The following is a 14,240-nucleotide window of genomic DNA, read 5'->3' as shown; positions in this document are numbered from 1 at the left end:
CGCCAGCTGTGGTTTCATATGAAATAGATTTAATATATAATTTTACATACATACATACATACATACATACGTACTCTCATACAAATTATATATATATATATATATGTACTGTATATATATGGCATTGTACATCCATTACACATGCTGCAGTATACGTCCGCCAGGGGTATTGTGACAAACGTCCAGCAGGCGGGAGGCTGATGGAAACTGATGGAGGCTGACCGAGGCTGACGGAGGCTGATGGAGGCTGTGATTCAGTTCAAATCCTCCCGGTGCATCATGCCGAGCATCACAGATGGGAGGAGGGTGAAAAAAAAAGAAGAAACCAGGCAAGTTTTTTTTTTCTCTCACTGCAGGCTACAAATAAGTTTAGGTTTGGGCTTTTTTTTTGTTTTGTAAGTGTATGATATCAAGAGTCTGTTTCTCAGTCTCCCCTTTGCTGCCGGTGATCTTGCTTCACAAAAGGTGACGAACCGCCGCCAGTCTTTCTGACTCACTTAGCCGCCGTGTCCTTTTTCATCGACTCTGATTGGGCCTCCAGCGTGGGCCTGGCGGCCGGCTCCCAGAGTTCCTCGCCGTGCACGTCTCTCACAGCTTGCCGTGGCCGCCCACGTCCACCGACATGCAGCGACACTGTTTGACCCTCTGCACCTTGCGGTGCCTGAAGGGCGGCTGCAGGTCTGGGCAGTCCAGCTGGACGGTGAGCTGCGTGATGCGGTGCGGCCTGCAGAAGGAGCACGACTGGAAGGGCTCGTGCGCCTTGTTGTGGCTCTTCCTCCCGGAGCCCGAGGCCTGGCCCCGACCCTGTCCCGGCCCCGAGCTGGGCCCCATGTGGCGCGGGATGTAGAAGGAGTTGCACTGGCCGTAGCAGAAGCGGTTGACCACGGTGCGGCTGCGGCAGCCGTCCTCGCTGACGGTCTGGCGGAGGGGCTGCGTCTTGCACCAGTCCCTGCGCAGGTAGCGGCGCTCCGTCACCACCAGGGCTTCCTGGCTGGAGGACAGGACCTCCGGCTTCTGCTGGTGCAGCAGCCGCTGGTGCCGCTCCGAGGACGGGTTCCCTTTGGTCTTGTGCGGGGACGGGATGGACCCCTGGGGTCGGGACTTCTTGGTCTCGGCGGTGAGGAAGAGCACCCCGGCCAGGACGGCTGCTATGGTGATTCTCCACAGCATCCTGCAAACAGAGGGGACACGTCATGAGATATCACTGGGTATCGGAGGAAGAATCAGTCTGTCATCATGTATCATCAGTCTAAAGCAGAGGTGGGCAAACTTTTTGACTGGGGGGCCGCAGTGGGGTTCTAAAGTTAGACAGCGGGGGCCGGAGCAGGAGCAGATGGATGGAGTGTTTTGGTGACCCAACTCATAGGAGGAAAAAAATAGGATTGGATATGTAGAAAAAATAAAATGCGCTTTAATGTTAATTAAAAATTAGCAAAAGTAAAGTTGCAACAAAATCTGTCTTTGAAGCCCCAGGGTATTTAGCTCTTTATTGAAATGACTCTTAAAACATCTATTTTATGACTTACTGGTTATTAATATAATTTCTTCAAGTTCGGCGGGCCAGATTGAAAAGTTTAACGGGCCGCATTTGGCCCCCGGGCCGTAGTTTGCCCATTCCTGGTCTAAATCCTGAGGCGGGGGGAGGATTCCAGTGATACAATTACTTAAAAATTCTACACTTAGGGTGGTCATTTTCCATTTAAAAAGATTGCAGTGACAAGAGGGTCTCATTTTCATCATGGACACTTGGAAGCAGAGTGGGTTGAAGTGGGAGCTGCCGTCCCGATGGACCCAGCATCCTTTGCACTTTGCAGAGATTCGGTAGCGGTGAGTGCAAGAAGCCGAAGAGGCAGAGTTTGTGAAATCGCAGCCCGTGCGGAAGCGTCGCGTTGCCTCCAACGAACTGCGGCACTTAAGTGTGACTCCAACAGACCTTTGACATTCTGCTGCGTATTTTCTAACGATTCCGTTCCGATGTCGCCACCCACACGATCGGGTCACAGATGACCTGCACACTGTGATTGTTCTGCAGTACAACCCCACGACCTCGAGGTGTCTCTGACGCAACAGTTGTGAAGTTCTAAACAACACATTTCTCTGTTAGGGAACCAAACGCCGGGGCCTCTCTGCTGAGGTTCATCGCGGCCGCGGCTTTGCGGCTGTGAGAGCACGCGTCCCACGTCGAATCGCCTTTCGCGGCGTCGCGCCCCACCCCCGCAGGCCTTCGGCGTGATAATGAATTCATCAGCAGCAGCCCCTCCCCGCTTGTTCCCCCCACACCCAATTTGTCAGCGTCCCCGTGTCATCACTTCTATTTGCTTTCCTCTCGTCGTCGCAGCTCTTCCGAAAATAAACAAGGCGCCGCCATCAAAGGACGCACTTAAACACCCGTAACGAGGAGGGGAAGTTGATTTTATTGGTCCTGTCGCCGGGTAAAATAATTAGGGCTTTGCTTACTTTAGTCATGAACTATGCCGCAGATATGTAAACAGGCCTTAGGGAGGCGCATCTGCATGTTATTAGGGGACGAGTCGGGGAACTCTGCCGCGGCACTTTGGAGAGTCCGCTCGACTCGCCGCTGATGAACTGCGGACGGACGGGGCTGAACTGAGGCTGAACTGAGGCTGACCTGAAGCCTCCACTTTAACGTCGCCCGTGTTTTTTTTTGTGTTTTTTTTTCCCGCTATCTCGCCCCGGCACAAGAAAGACATAGTGTTCCAGAGAAATTATTTCTCGGCTATTCGGGACCGGAGTATCCGCCCATGTGCATGCTGTCAGTATTTGTGCCAGCACATTTTTGACCATCACTCAAGCATCTTTCCAGCAGATGTTGCTCTTGACAAGCGTTGCATGACATCAAGTCAGAAATTCTGACAGAGAACCAAGAGCGCCTCAAGGCCATTGGCTGCTCCTATTTACAGGCTCCCCCCGTTTCTCTCCGCCGCGCAAAAAAAAAAAGATTTGTACGTTCTTTGTCTCGCCCCTCCAGACCTGCAACTCACTCTGACATGGAACAAATTACTTTATCATAATCCGCCGTGTTCGTTTTTTTTTTTTTCTACGACTCCTTTTTGTTGTTCCCCCTGACTCCGAGGTTGCGGCAGCTGCCTCCAAGATGCAGACGAGCTCAGCCTCCGTCGTATCGCGAGCAACTTAGACGTCAGCCGTCTCCGCGCTGCGGGCGCGTGGCGTGAGCCGATTTCTCATGAAACAGGATTTTATTGTCAGGTTATGATGTGTTAAATGCAGAGACTGGTTTTTATCTTTTACTTGCGTAACTCCGTGTTTATTTTGTTTTGGAAGGGCCAGCGCAGAGAAATCCATCTGCTGCTGAAAGTCACGTTATCAACATTGTGTGCTTTCTGAAAAACAAAACAAAACCTGAGGGTTGTTTTGCAAGGAGCCATAAAAAGCGGAGTGGGCTCACGCTGCTCGGCTCAGCAAGGAGTCTCTGCTTCTGCAACAACAATGCAAAATGCAAAAGCGTCTGTTGCTACACAAACGGTGGAGCGGGCTGCTGACATTGTCGAGCTCTGTTTGGCAATTTTTGAAAGAGAATTTTCTTGAGCACTAGTTCATTCAAACAGTAACATGGAAGTTTTTGTTTGAAATATTGTAAATCTGCTAAACTGTAAGAATATTGCGTTCATTTGTTTGGGGATTTTACTTTGTGGTGTTTATGGGGACTAATAATGATCATTAAGTACATTAAAATGAATGCAAAACACTGACACTACCTCACATTTGGCTTCATGGCTGTGCTGAAAATCCAGCCTGAAGTGCACTCTGCATTTCATCATAGACAAAAAGGCTGTGGTGCGTGTTTTCCTTTTTCCATTTTTTATCTGTGTATTAGTTTCAATACCAGTTCCCCATCTCCCCCGGACCCCCCCAAAAAAGTGTAAAAAGTGTAGTAGCAAGCACGCGTGCCTGTACAAGCATGAGCAGGACAAAGGCTCCCGCTGGGTCGCTCCATCACCTGCTGCACTGGAAAGTCTCCACTCTCCTCCTCCTCCTCCCTCCGAGGCGTCTCGTTTGTCTCATTCCTGCTGACTTGCCCGTTCGAACGCACGCAGCCCCGCTCGGAATAACACGCTCTGCCGCTGCCGTGTGTTCCAGAGGCAACTGTGACTCCTGCCGCGGGGGCCGCCGTCCCGAAAAGCCGACCGTCTGTGTGCACTCAGCCGGCCGTGATGGATGGCCGCTGGGCCGTCAGCGGTCGCGCTCCTTCTGCGCTCGACCTGAGCCCGATAGCGCCGGCGCTGCTAAGCCATCCTCATCAATCTCGGCTGGGTGAACAAATTGCAGTTTTGTAGTGGAAGGGTTGGGGCGGGGGGGGGGGGGGGGGTTCAGGTTTTAGTGGGGAGGGCGCTGGGCGGTTAGTGGTCGGGGGGGCCGTCTGGAGATGGTGGAAGGGGGAAAGAAGGGGATAAGTAGATGTTGGAGTTTGGGACTGACGACCCGCTGGGACCCAAAACCAACACGGCTCGGCTACGTGCGCGGTCCGGGCAGCGTGCCTTCCTCCCGCAGAATGCGTATCTTCCTCTACCCCCCCCCCCCCCCCCCCCCACACACACACACACACACACACACACACACACACACACAAGCTGTTTAACTCTTCACATCGCGCCGTCACTCCATCCGTCTGTCTCCCCTTTACGGCACGACGCTAATGAGTCCGGGAGACGGAAGGAGGCTGCGGTTTTCGTGCGTCTCCGAGCCAAAGGAACAACACAGAAACCCCAAAACGGATCTCTCGGCCTGTTGAAGACTGACGCTGTCCACAAACGCGGCCTTATGCGGCGCGGAGTGCTGCAAAACACTGAGGGGGACACGCTTCACTGGACTGTGGCAGACCTCGCTTCCACAATTCAGGCCTCCGTAATGCAATTACAAATACCAGGAACGTACACCAGGAAGCCCTCTGCTGCTGCTGCTGCTGCTGCTGCTGCTGCTGCTGCTGCTGAGAGAGAAACTCAGCCTCTGCAGCCAGAGGGGGAATTGCTACCTATTGTGGAACGGGACAGGGATTATCACAAAAGTGTGTTTCACTGTGCACCTTTGGAGGCACACAAACTTCAAACGGCAACGAAATCCCATCTGGCTGCCAGGACTTTTTTTTTTTTTTTTCCTTATTAGAATTATTTTGAAGATGCCTGGCATTGGGTTGCCAGGGGAGACAAAAGTCTTTTAGCTATCATCACATTTTGGCGTGCGCGCACACACTCGCGCCAAGCCATGTGAAACATCTCCCCAGCACGTCTTCAAAGGCAGGTTAAAACAAACAGAACCTGATGCCCCAATTATCGGTGCGTCAGAAAGTCTCACGCACAGGACGGGCAAAGTGCACTTAATTACAGCCGAACTGTATTTAATTCCCCCGCGTGTAGCACAAACCTCAATCACACACACACACACACACACACACACACACACACACACACACACACACAAGCACAAGCAGGGCTGGAGGAAAGGAGAGGTAAATGAAATGTTTTCACTCGGAGTCAATTACACAAAGAGGAACCATGTCATTATCTGCATTTGCGGATTCTGTTTTCCCAAACTACGTCGGGCTGTTGGCTCATTAACAGTTGGGGTCGGGGGTTGTGGGGGTGGTGGTGGGAAGAAGGGAGGGCCTTCGGGGGGCTTTTCCGTGCAAATGTGCCCTAATGCCAACGCTGCTGGGAGGCTGCTCCAGGCAGTCCGGGCAGCCATTTGTCACCGCAATCCATCTTGATAATGACTCGCAGCCCATATTTAATTCTTCTCCACCGGCTAAGTGCCGGCAAGAATGCGAGGCAACTCCTTCGACCTCGGCGGGGCCCGGGTGGATGAAGGCCAATTAGGGATGCTGTGATAGTGCGGCGCGTCTACGTGCAGATCACGGCGCCTGCTGATTAATGTCTTTGGAACCTCCAGTGATTTCGCCGACTCGGTGAACAGGGGTTGAAACTTGTCTGACAGGCTTTTTTTTTTTTTTTAGCTAACTGTTCCAAGACATCTATGGCAAATCTACCTGTATAATTACACTTGGAATTTAAAGCATCGTTGCACCGTTTTCATACCTCGAAATGGTTGTTTCTGGACCATTTTATGCGATTTGTTGACTTGTAACAACGAGAATGACATCCCTGCCACTGACGCAGCGGACCTGGTTGGCTCCAATGTTGGACTACATGACTTTATGATTCGCATGAGACCTTCTTCTCTTTATCCCCCCTGCATTTTTCATCATTTTGGCCGAGAGACTGGTGAACTGGCTAACTTTTTATAGCCAGGCACAACTTGATGGTGATGCTGTTGTGTGAAGTTTGGCCATAAAGCAAAGGCAAGTTCTCTTCAGATGGTGCCGGGCAGGCAACCCAGTTGACAGCGAGTGGTACCCCCCCACCCCAGTGCAAGTCAGTGCATGGTGGAAATCATTTCTATAGTATACTATTATTTTATGCTGTAACAAAGAAAACAATCTCGGTTTTCAATTACGGTAAAGTTTGCAGTTCCCAAATTAAAACTGTCTTCAGAGTTGGACGTTAGTTTTGCAGGCTGAAACACATTTTGTCTTTTTGTATTGAAGGTGGGGATGGAGGGAATAATCACATTCTGATATCATATTGCATCATGCATCTGCCAAGTGGAAACACTACTGTGCACCCGCTGTTTCTGCAAACCGGCTCCAACTCAAAAAAATATGTTTTCTCTCACTATTGTTTTACAGCCCCCGTGAAATACTATATCTCCCCCCGCCCCCCCCCCCCCCCCTTTAAAGGGCTTAGAATTAAGTACTTGCCGTTGCTAAAGGAACTATAATGTGTCAGAGTGCTAAATCTCCTTTGACATCAGAGAAGACTGTACAAGGTGGTGCAGTCACCAGAGCCGTAAGACGGATCAGAAGGCATTCACTGCACGCACACCCAGGGAACACACACACACACACACACACACACACACACACACACACACACACACACACACACACTTGGACAGGCTAAGATCTTACAGCTGTGCTTGTTTCAGAAAGAAACAAAAGATTATTTCATATTCTCGGGATCCAGGCTCTCTATATCAAATTCACACAAAAATATAAAGTGAGCTGGGGGGGGAAAAAAATCCCAGCCCAGTGAGAAACATACTGTCATCACCCACTAAGTCTCCCGCTCACAACACTAATTCCCAGGAACCAGCAGCCTTTAATTATAGTCATCTAGCTGACACTTTTATCCAGAACACCTTCCCTATACCTCCGAGGTGAGGTTTTTTTTTTTCCTTTTTCTTTTTTTCCTTACTGCTGGTGGCCCCAGTGGGAATGAAAACCTTCGCCGCCATCCACAGTGTTAAATGTCAGAGCGAGCGGCGCTGCTGGAATCACATGGTTCCCCTGCGCTTTGTCACTCACACAGACACTTTTTTTTTTCTCTATTTCCCGAGGAGTTACACTTGAGAGGGTGCTTTCTGAGGAGCCCTGTTTAAGTTGCACTCATCTTTTCTTTGTCTTTTCAGCCTAAACTTTATTTGCCAACTCTGGCGTTTTAACTTTTAAAGAATCATCATCAAGCGTCAGGAAAAAACTCAACACTTTCCACCTTCTAACTTGCTTCTTTTGGAAACGTGTCTCTCAGCTGCTGTGTTGCTGACAATTCCCCATCAAAGTGCACTCATTTGGGAATTTTTGGCTGGTAGTTGGTAGTGTTGAGAACATGCTCAGACAGTTTGGAAAGGGTTAAAGTTGTTTATCATGCTGGGACGTGAAGGTCCGTGTACCTCTCTCCACGGTGCGAAGCGGGACGGAAACGTGTCGGGGATGCCAGTCAAGGGAGCTCGTCCACCTCCAGTGGTCCTTGCGTCCGCTTCCAGGTTCTGGTTTCCATGGTAACGTGATCTGTAGTATCCTCAGGCTTGTCCTTGGTCTTTCTCCTCCAACCTCCCCGATAAAATATTAAACCTGTTGATTTCCCATGTTCCCGGACATAAAGCACCTTCTTCTCCTTATTCTTCTCCTCCTCCGCCCACTGACTAGATGCTGTTTTCAGTTTTGCTGCGTTAGGACAAAGGAGGCTCCAGGTTTCTGCGGCTATGAGCTGTAATCTCAGCGCTGCTCGGGCTGCCTGCCGTCTGCCTTTGAGAGTGTTCAGCTCACTGTGGAGCCTGCCTTGGTTTGAATCCCCACCACCCCCTTCCTTCCTTCAAGACTGGGAGGGTTTATCCACTTGGCCGTGGTCATTGTGTGAATCAAACCAAGCTTCACTCCTTTCAATATTTAAAAGTCTTGCCTCCCGGGGGTCTCTCTCTCTCTCTCTCTCTCTGCTTATTTGTGTGTTTCTTTCTTTTTAAACTCCCCCTGTTTCTCTTTTTTTTGGTAACAGACTCCTAATATATCAAAGTGACAGCTTCCCTTCTTGGCTTTCCCTTTTATTTAACTTTTTCTCTCCCTGGGTCGTTTACATTAACATGTATAGGACGTGGATGATGTGCCACTATATATATATACACAAAAAGAAGAAAAACTCCAGCAATACAATCACTTCTCTTCCCCTGCTGCCACTCTGGACATGACTTCCCATAATGCCTTTTTTTTTTTTTTTTTTTTTTTTTTAAATAACTCACTGAGTAACCAGCAATCAGAGACACTGGCTGTAAATGACAATGAGTGGGAAAGAAATCAAATAAAAGAGCCACGTTCACACTCCTTGGTTCAACAGAGGTCTGCAAAGCAATGCCTGTTTTGTGGCTGCGGCTAATCCAACCACTTAGCACACTTAGCAAGACTGTGAAAACATCATTAGACACCACGCAGATCCCCCAAATGGATTCAACATTGAGCATAAAACCCATCGCCACCAGAAAGCCACCTTCTACACTTACTGCTGCGCTCAAAGTCAAAGGCGTGTTGGGGAGGAAGCGATATTCCTGCTGTAAGAAACAGTTTCACACCATCTAGCGGTAGAAAGCAGAAGTGCAACATTCGGGGAGAATTCTTTAAATCTCTCATCTTGACGGCTGAACAAAAAAAAAAAAGAAGAGAAGCTGAGACGGTGCAGAAGTAACAGATAGAGGGCCAACTTTAATAATACAAGTAAGTAAAAGTGTCCTTAAATATGGTATAAAAATAAATGCAGGAGAGAATAACAAAGAATTATGTTCTACATCGGACAGGAGACGGGCGCTGCTGCCAGTTTCTGAGTGTGACTTTACAAGTGCAATGGAAACCATAGTTTTGCTAAGTTATTGTGTTAAAGTAGAAGAATGCAAAGCAAATCAAATGCACAATAAATAATCATAGTAATCAGAATCATAATATATGTATATATTTATAGATATTTATATAGTATATTCATTCTGCACAACACTTCCCATAGTGTGACAACGTTTGAGTGACCTCGGATCATGTAAAGCAATGATACTGGTTATTTTTATTGGCTTTAATTGGCTTTTTTTTTTTTTTTTTTTTTTTTTTTAACACATTTTTTTTCTTTGTGTGGTTCATTTTTTTTCTCTCTCCCTCTCTCTCTCTCTTTCTTTCTGACATCATTTGTTTTATCTGGAAGTGAGAGAAGGGCACCGGCCTCGCATCTGCCTTTGTCTTTTGTTTTTGTTTTTTTGTATATATATATATATATTTTTTTTTTTTTTTCTTTCCCAAATCTCAGCCAGTCTGTCCGTGTCCTCCCAGTGTCCAGCAGTGGCTCCTGCCTGCGAGTACTGGGATGGGAGCGGCGGGGGGGGTTCTGAGGGCGAGGGGGGGAAAAAAAAAAATATTAAGTAACTGTAAGAGCAGAGAGACAGAGAGAGGAAGGGGGACGTCCTCTCTGTGGACATGCAACATCCGGTGGACAAGAGACGAACAGACGGCCCCCGGCTCGTCGCACGGCTGAGCCAGGAGCAGATGGACGAAGAGATGAGATGGTCTCCTTGTCCGTGTCCAAGAGAGATGGATGGCGTTGACTTTTTTTTTCTTTTTTTCTTTTTTTTAATTTAAGCATGATGGCACGTGACTGGTCAGCCTCTTGGATGCAAATGATTTCCACTGTGCTGGGAGAAAGTAAAGAAAGAGGGAGAGGCTCACCGAGGGTCATTGTCAGTTGCTGAGGTATGTACAGTATAGTCAAGGGACAGCCCCCCCAATTTCACCAATTTATTTCTCGCCGCCGTGCCGCTGGAGACCCGTGGTGGCGTTTTCTAATCTGGAATGGGTTCCTGGATTAGAAAAAAAAAAAAAAAAAAAAAAAAGCCACCACGGCCTCTGCAGTGGCAGGGGAGAAGGAATAAATCGGTGGCGTTTTGTGCGAAGCGTCCCTTTAACGTGTGGCAGCCCACCCCCCCCGGAGAGTGTACCTGTAGGCGAGAGGCTTCAGAACAAGTTCTTGCTTTTCTGCTGAGATACAAAAAAAAAAAAAAGGTGGTGGGGGAGAGGGAAGGAGGAAGGACGTTAGGCGAAGTAATGTTAGCTTGCAGCAGATTTAAAAGGGATTTAGCAGGATTTCCTGCTCGGTCGTCGTCAAAAAAAAGTCTGTATGTAATTAGCGAGCAGAGAAGAATCAACCACATCCTGGCCTGAGTCTTCACTGGGTTGTTTCTTTTTCTTTTTTTTCTTTTTTTTTTTCATGTTGCGCTTGTTACTGTAGTTTAATTAATTTTCAGCTGCTCTCTACCTGTGTTTTGTAATTTATATTACTACTTTTTTTTTTTCTCCTATGCCACCGTTGGGTCCAGTTGGAATAAAACAGGAAGTGTCCTGTTTTGTGTTTCAGGTGCGTTGGGAATTTCACATCACTTTTGGAAAACTCCATGGTAAGGATTTGCACTAAACTCTCTTTTCCCTTCAGTCTGATGACTTGTTTTTGGTGCAGCACTTTGTGATTTGCGACTCGGCTGGTTGGATCAATCTGGATAAATGTACTATATAAATGTACATACAATATAAATCAACTTTTTTTGCATTTTTCAGCATCGAGTAGCTCAGCCGATTTGCTGCTTTTCTTCACGCCTCCAATTGGTCAACTGAGGTTCTATCGCCACCTCTTGGTCTGAGCTTGCCATCCCTTGCTGAAATCACACCGAAAGGGTTGCGGGTGGACGGCATAAAAAATACTAACTGAACATTGCTGGTGTGCATAGCATTTTTTTTTTGTTTGTTTTTCAGCGCAGAGAAAATGTGTTTTTAAAAATCCCCGCAGGTCCACCCTGACGTGCTACATCTCGATGTCTCCACCTCCTGGCGGGGCTGCATATCAGCACCTGTTTCTCTCTCTGCCTCAGTGCTGCGTTTGGTCCTGGGTAGTTCACTACCAGTCTTGTACGATATGGGTGAGCTCAGTTAATTTGAGCCTGTGGCAGGATTGGTATTGCTACAGGTGAGTGCAAGAGAAATACATTTCAGTTGTTCCTCTGCATGCGTGCGTGCGTGCGTTCGTGTGTGGGTGTGGGGGTGAATTGGATATATAATAAGTTCTTTGACACTGTGTGGGTGAGTGGTGCGACAGAGGTTTTCAGCGTGCACTCTTCTAAGTAATCATTTGAAAACAAAGCAGTGTTACGAGTCAGTTTCCGTTACCTTCTTTTTGGCCTGTAATAACTCCTGGTAGGCACTGGAGCGAATGAAGCGGCTGTATGAGTCACTCTTCATCAACTTGTAGATGTGTTCCTGTTTTTTGTTTTTTTTTTGTGTTTTTTTTTTTTAAAGCAAAGCACACTGTGATGTCTATCACTGAAAACACAAGGCATCACTTCGAGGTTGCGCTGGCGCTCCCCTCTCTCTCACCTGTGCGTCCTCGAAAGCGTAGCGGCCGGGGTCTTTGACATTCTGGGTGGTTTTGGCGTAGCTCTTGGAGTCCACGTTGATGGCACTGGGCGCTCCGGGGGCCAGGAATTCCTGCCAGATTTCCTGGACTCGAGTCGGAACTTCTCTGATGGGACGTTTCTTCAGCTCCTGGACGGCGAGCCAGAACCTTTGAAGCAGAGCAACGTCCACGTTTACGCCGACAGATGAGGCAGCTTGATTTTGAATGTTGGAAATGTTCCATGATTTGGTCTCCACAGAAATCTTTTTTCAATATATAATGTCTGCCTCTGTGCTTGGTTTTTAAACTACCTCCTGCTGCTGTTTACGTCCTGTTGTTGTTGTCGTGCACCCTTGTTATGATTTATTTCTACTTTTACCCAGCTATTTATTTATAACTTGTTTCTATTATTGTGCTGTGTGTGACGGGTTCTGTGTGAGCAGCTGGCCACATTTGAATTTCCCCCGGAATAAATAAGAGCAAATCAATCAATCACTCAATCAAAATACGGGTGGAATACTGCAAGTCCTGCATTTATTGTCATGCTACAAATAATGACTGTGTAGTGTGCTTTAAAAATACACCGCAGTTTAAAATGTCAATGAAAAATGCTGCTGTTGCGTTTTAAAAAATCCTCGGCCTTCACTTCCAAGTACAAACTGAAAGATTTTCTATAATGGACAAGGAGAAGGAAATTTATTGAACAATAATAAAGCGCCATACGTGTGCGTGCATTATTCTGTACCTGAGATTCTCTGAGCTGAACTCGGACTCCAGGAACTTGAGGAACTGCTCTCTCCCCACGGGGTCTTTTAAGACCTCGTCGATGCCAAAAGCCCACCTCTTGACTCTCTGCTGGCCGGGCTCCTTGCTGCCAGACAAAGAGGCGGCAAAAGGTTAGGGCTAAAAATAAGCACTGAGCTACAACAAGCCGTAAAATAAAACACATACACGCACGCACACACACACGGACACGCAGGCCAATCAATGAATCTAATCCAATTTCATCCTCGTGTGCAAACCTGGCTTCCAGCTCCCACACTGTGGCGTCGTCTGTGATCCAGGGGTTGGAGGGGTCCGGAGGTGTGAGGAAGGGGTCGTATTCCACATACTGCTCCGTGTAGGCCAGCAAACTGCCACAAAGCCACACGCAGCATGTTGGCATGGAGCTCGTACGTTTCACACACTGCGTTAGTCAGTCAGTTAGTATTCCTTACGGCGTCCCCGTCACTTGTTATTTCCAGATTGAATCGGTTCATTTTGCGGGTTTCGGCCACTTCCAACAATAAACAAGGTCATGCAGAGAATGTGTTAAAGGGCTGAAAGGCCGAGTTTTTCACCGTAGGATTCCTTTCAGTAGAAACGGTCCTAAAGTGTAAATAAACAGATCCAGTAAAGGAGTTTTCGGAGGATTCTTTTTTTCTTCTCCTTCATTGCTCGTTGTTTTTGACAGACGCACACACTTTATTCTGTGTGAGCGCCGTCACCAACTTGAGACGTTCGTCCCGCGGCCAATTACTCGATCAAGGTCGGCCGCGACTCTCCGTTGCACGTTCGCCGCTAAACGGCTCGATAAACAGATCGATGGCTAAACTGAATAAAGACACACAGAATGGCGCTGCTCACCTCTCCGCCACTTTGGACATTTTCAGTCGATGTCTGTCTAATTGCAACTGCCAAAAGGTGATCTGGACAATGGGGAGCAATCAGCACACGTCAGTACTCACAGCTTACAACCTTCATATTTTGATGCTTGCACCGTGTCATCATTTCAGGTCCCATATCATTCGAAATGTTCTGATGTCGTGCGTGTGAAAACACAGCTTCGGAAACGGACCCTTTGTGATGTCACAAAGAGCTCTGTTATGTCTTCCAGGTTGCTGCTAACGCCTCCAGCCAGGTGCGGCATTGTCTTCATTGCTTCTCCCAATAGTGTCTGCCGGTGAACTCGGCAGAAATGAGGAGTGTCTGCAAAAAATGAGCCCTTTGTGACATCACACAGAGGCCCGGTGCAGCTATAGGTCTATGCAGCCTCCCAAACATCAGGAACCAGACATCAGTTTTAGCAGTTTTTGCAGCAATTGGAAGGCTGAATCTGTGTTCCTTTTTTCCTCAATAATACTGAAGTCTGGTCTGGAAAATAAAATGTCTCCAATATGGGACCTTTAAATATGAGAAGTCGCTAATGGAAGGATAAGCACTTTTTGATTTCTGGCATCAATCATCAGATGGTCCATCGGTTCTAAATTTAAAAGTGAGGCTCTATTAGTGAGTCAACCTGTTCCTGCAGTTCTTCTTCTGTGGGCTGTTTGGCTTCTGGGGCGGGGGTGTGGGTTGGACTGTGGGTACGGATGTCGTTCTGCAGCCCGTACACCGACTGAAACCACAAAAAAATGGAAACATTTAACAGTGTATACGGAGCTGCTGCCTCAACACAAGAGTGTGATGTCGGGGGCGTGG

The 14,240-nt window shown here is 47.9% G+C and overlaps 2 protein-coding genes across 5 annotated transcripts in view; both read right to left on the bottom strand.

Moving 5' to 3' along the window:
* Positions 1–238: 238 nt before the first annotated feature.
* Positions 239–8,303, bottom strand: grem2a (gremlin 2, DAN family BMP antagonist a). The gene is made up of 2 exons (XM_076038283.1): positions 7,765–8,303; positions 239–1,171 (listed from the first exon to the last, which is right to left on the bottom strand). Exon 2 carries the CDS (start codon positions 1,168–1,170, stop codon positions 589–591), a length of 582 nt encoding a protein of 193 aa, XP_075894398.1. The 5' UTR covers position 1,171; positions 7,765–8,303; the 3' UTR covers positions 239–588.
* A 735-nt stretch (positions 8,304–9,038) lies between these two features.
* The window catches only part of rgs7a (regulator of G protein signaling 7a), a 46,832-nt gene continuing 41,630 nt past the window's right edge, over positions 9,039–14,240 (bottom strand). The window contains exons 10-17 of one of the 4 annotated variants that reach the window (XM_076038273.1): positions 14,059–14,157; positions 13,407–13,468; positions 12,803–12,913; positions 12,526–12,651; positions 11,762–11,948; positions 11,555–11,644; positions 10,336–10,375; positions 9,039–10,032 (exon numbers count right to left, since the gene is read on the bottom strand). In XM_076038273.1, the coding sequence (XP_075894388.1) occupies positions 10,352–10,375; positions 11,555–11,644; positions 11,762–11,948; positions 12,526–12,651; positions 12,803–12,913; positions 13,407–13,468; positions 14,059–14,157 (699 nt within the window). In that variant the 3' untranslated portion in view covers positions 9,039–10,032; positions 10,336–10,351. The remainder of the gene's footprint in view (positions 10,033–10,335; positions 10,376–11,554; positions 11,645–11,761; positions 11,949–12,525; positions 12,652–12,802; positions 12,914–13,406; positions 13,469–14,058; positions 14,158–14,240) is intronic. The other 3 variants (XM_076038275.1, XM_076038276.1, XM_076038277.1) reach the window with 3 other exon arrangements.

Source organism: Nelusetta ayraudi, unplaced genomic scaffold (genome assembly GCF_046127955.1).
Source record: "Nelusetta ayraudi isolate G7.1 ecotype Tasmania unplaced genomic scaffold, CSIRO-AGI_Nayr_v1 ptg000056l, whole genome shotgun sequence".
In the NCBI taxonomy this organism is placed as follows: Eukaryota; Metazoa; Chordata; class Actinopteri; order Tetraodontiformes; family Monacanthidae; genus Nelusetta; species Nelusetta ayraudi.
Note: the sequence above shows the minus strand (reverse complement) of the source record. Positions and strands in the feature narration are given on the sequence as shown.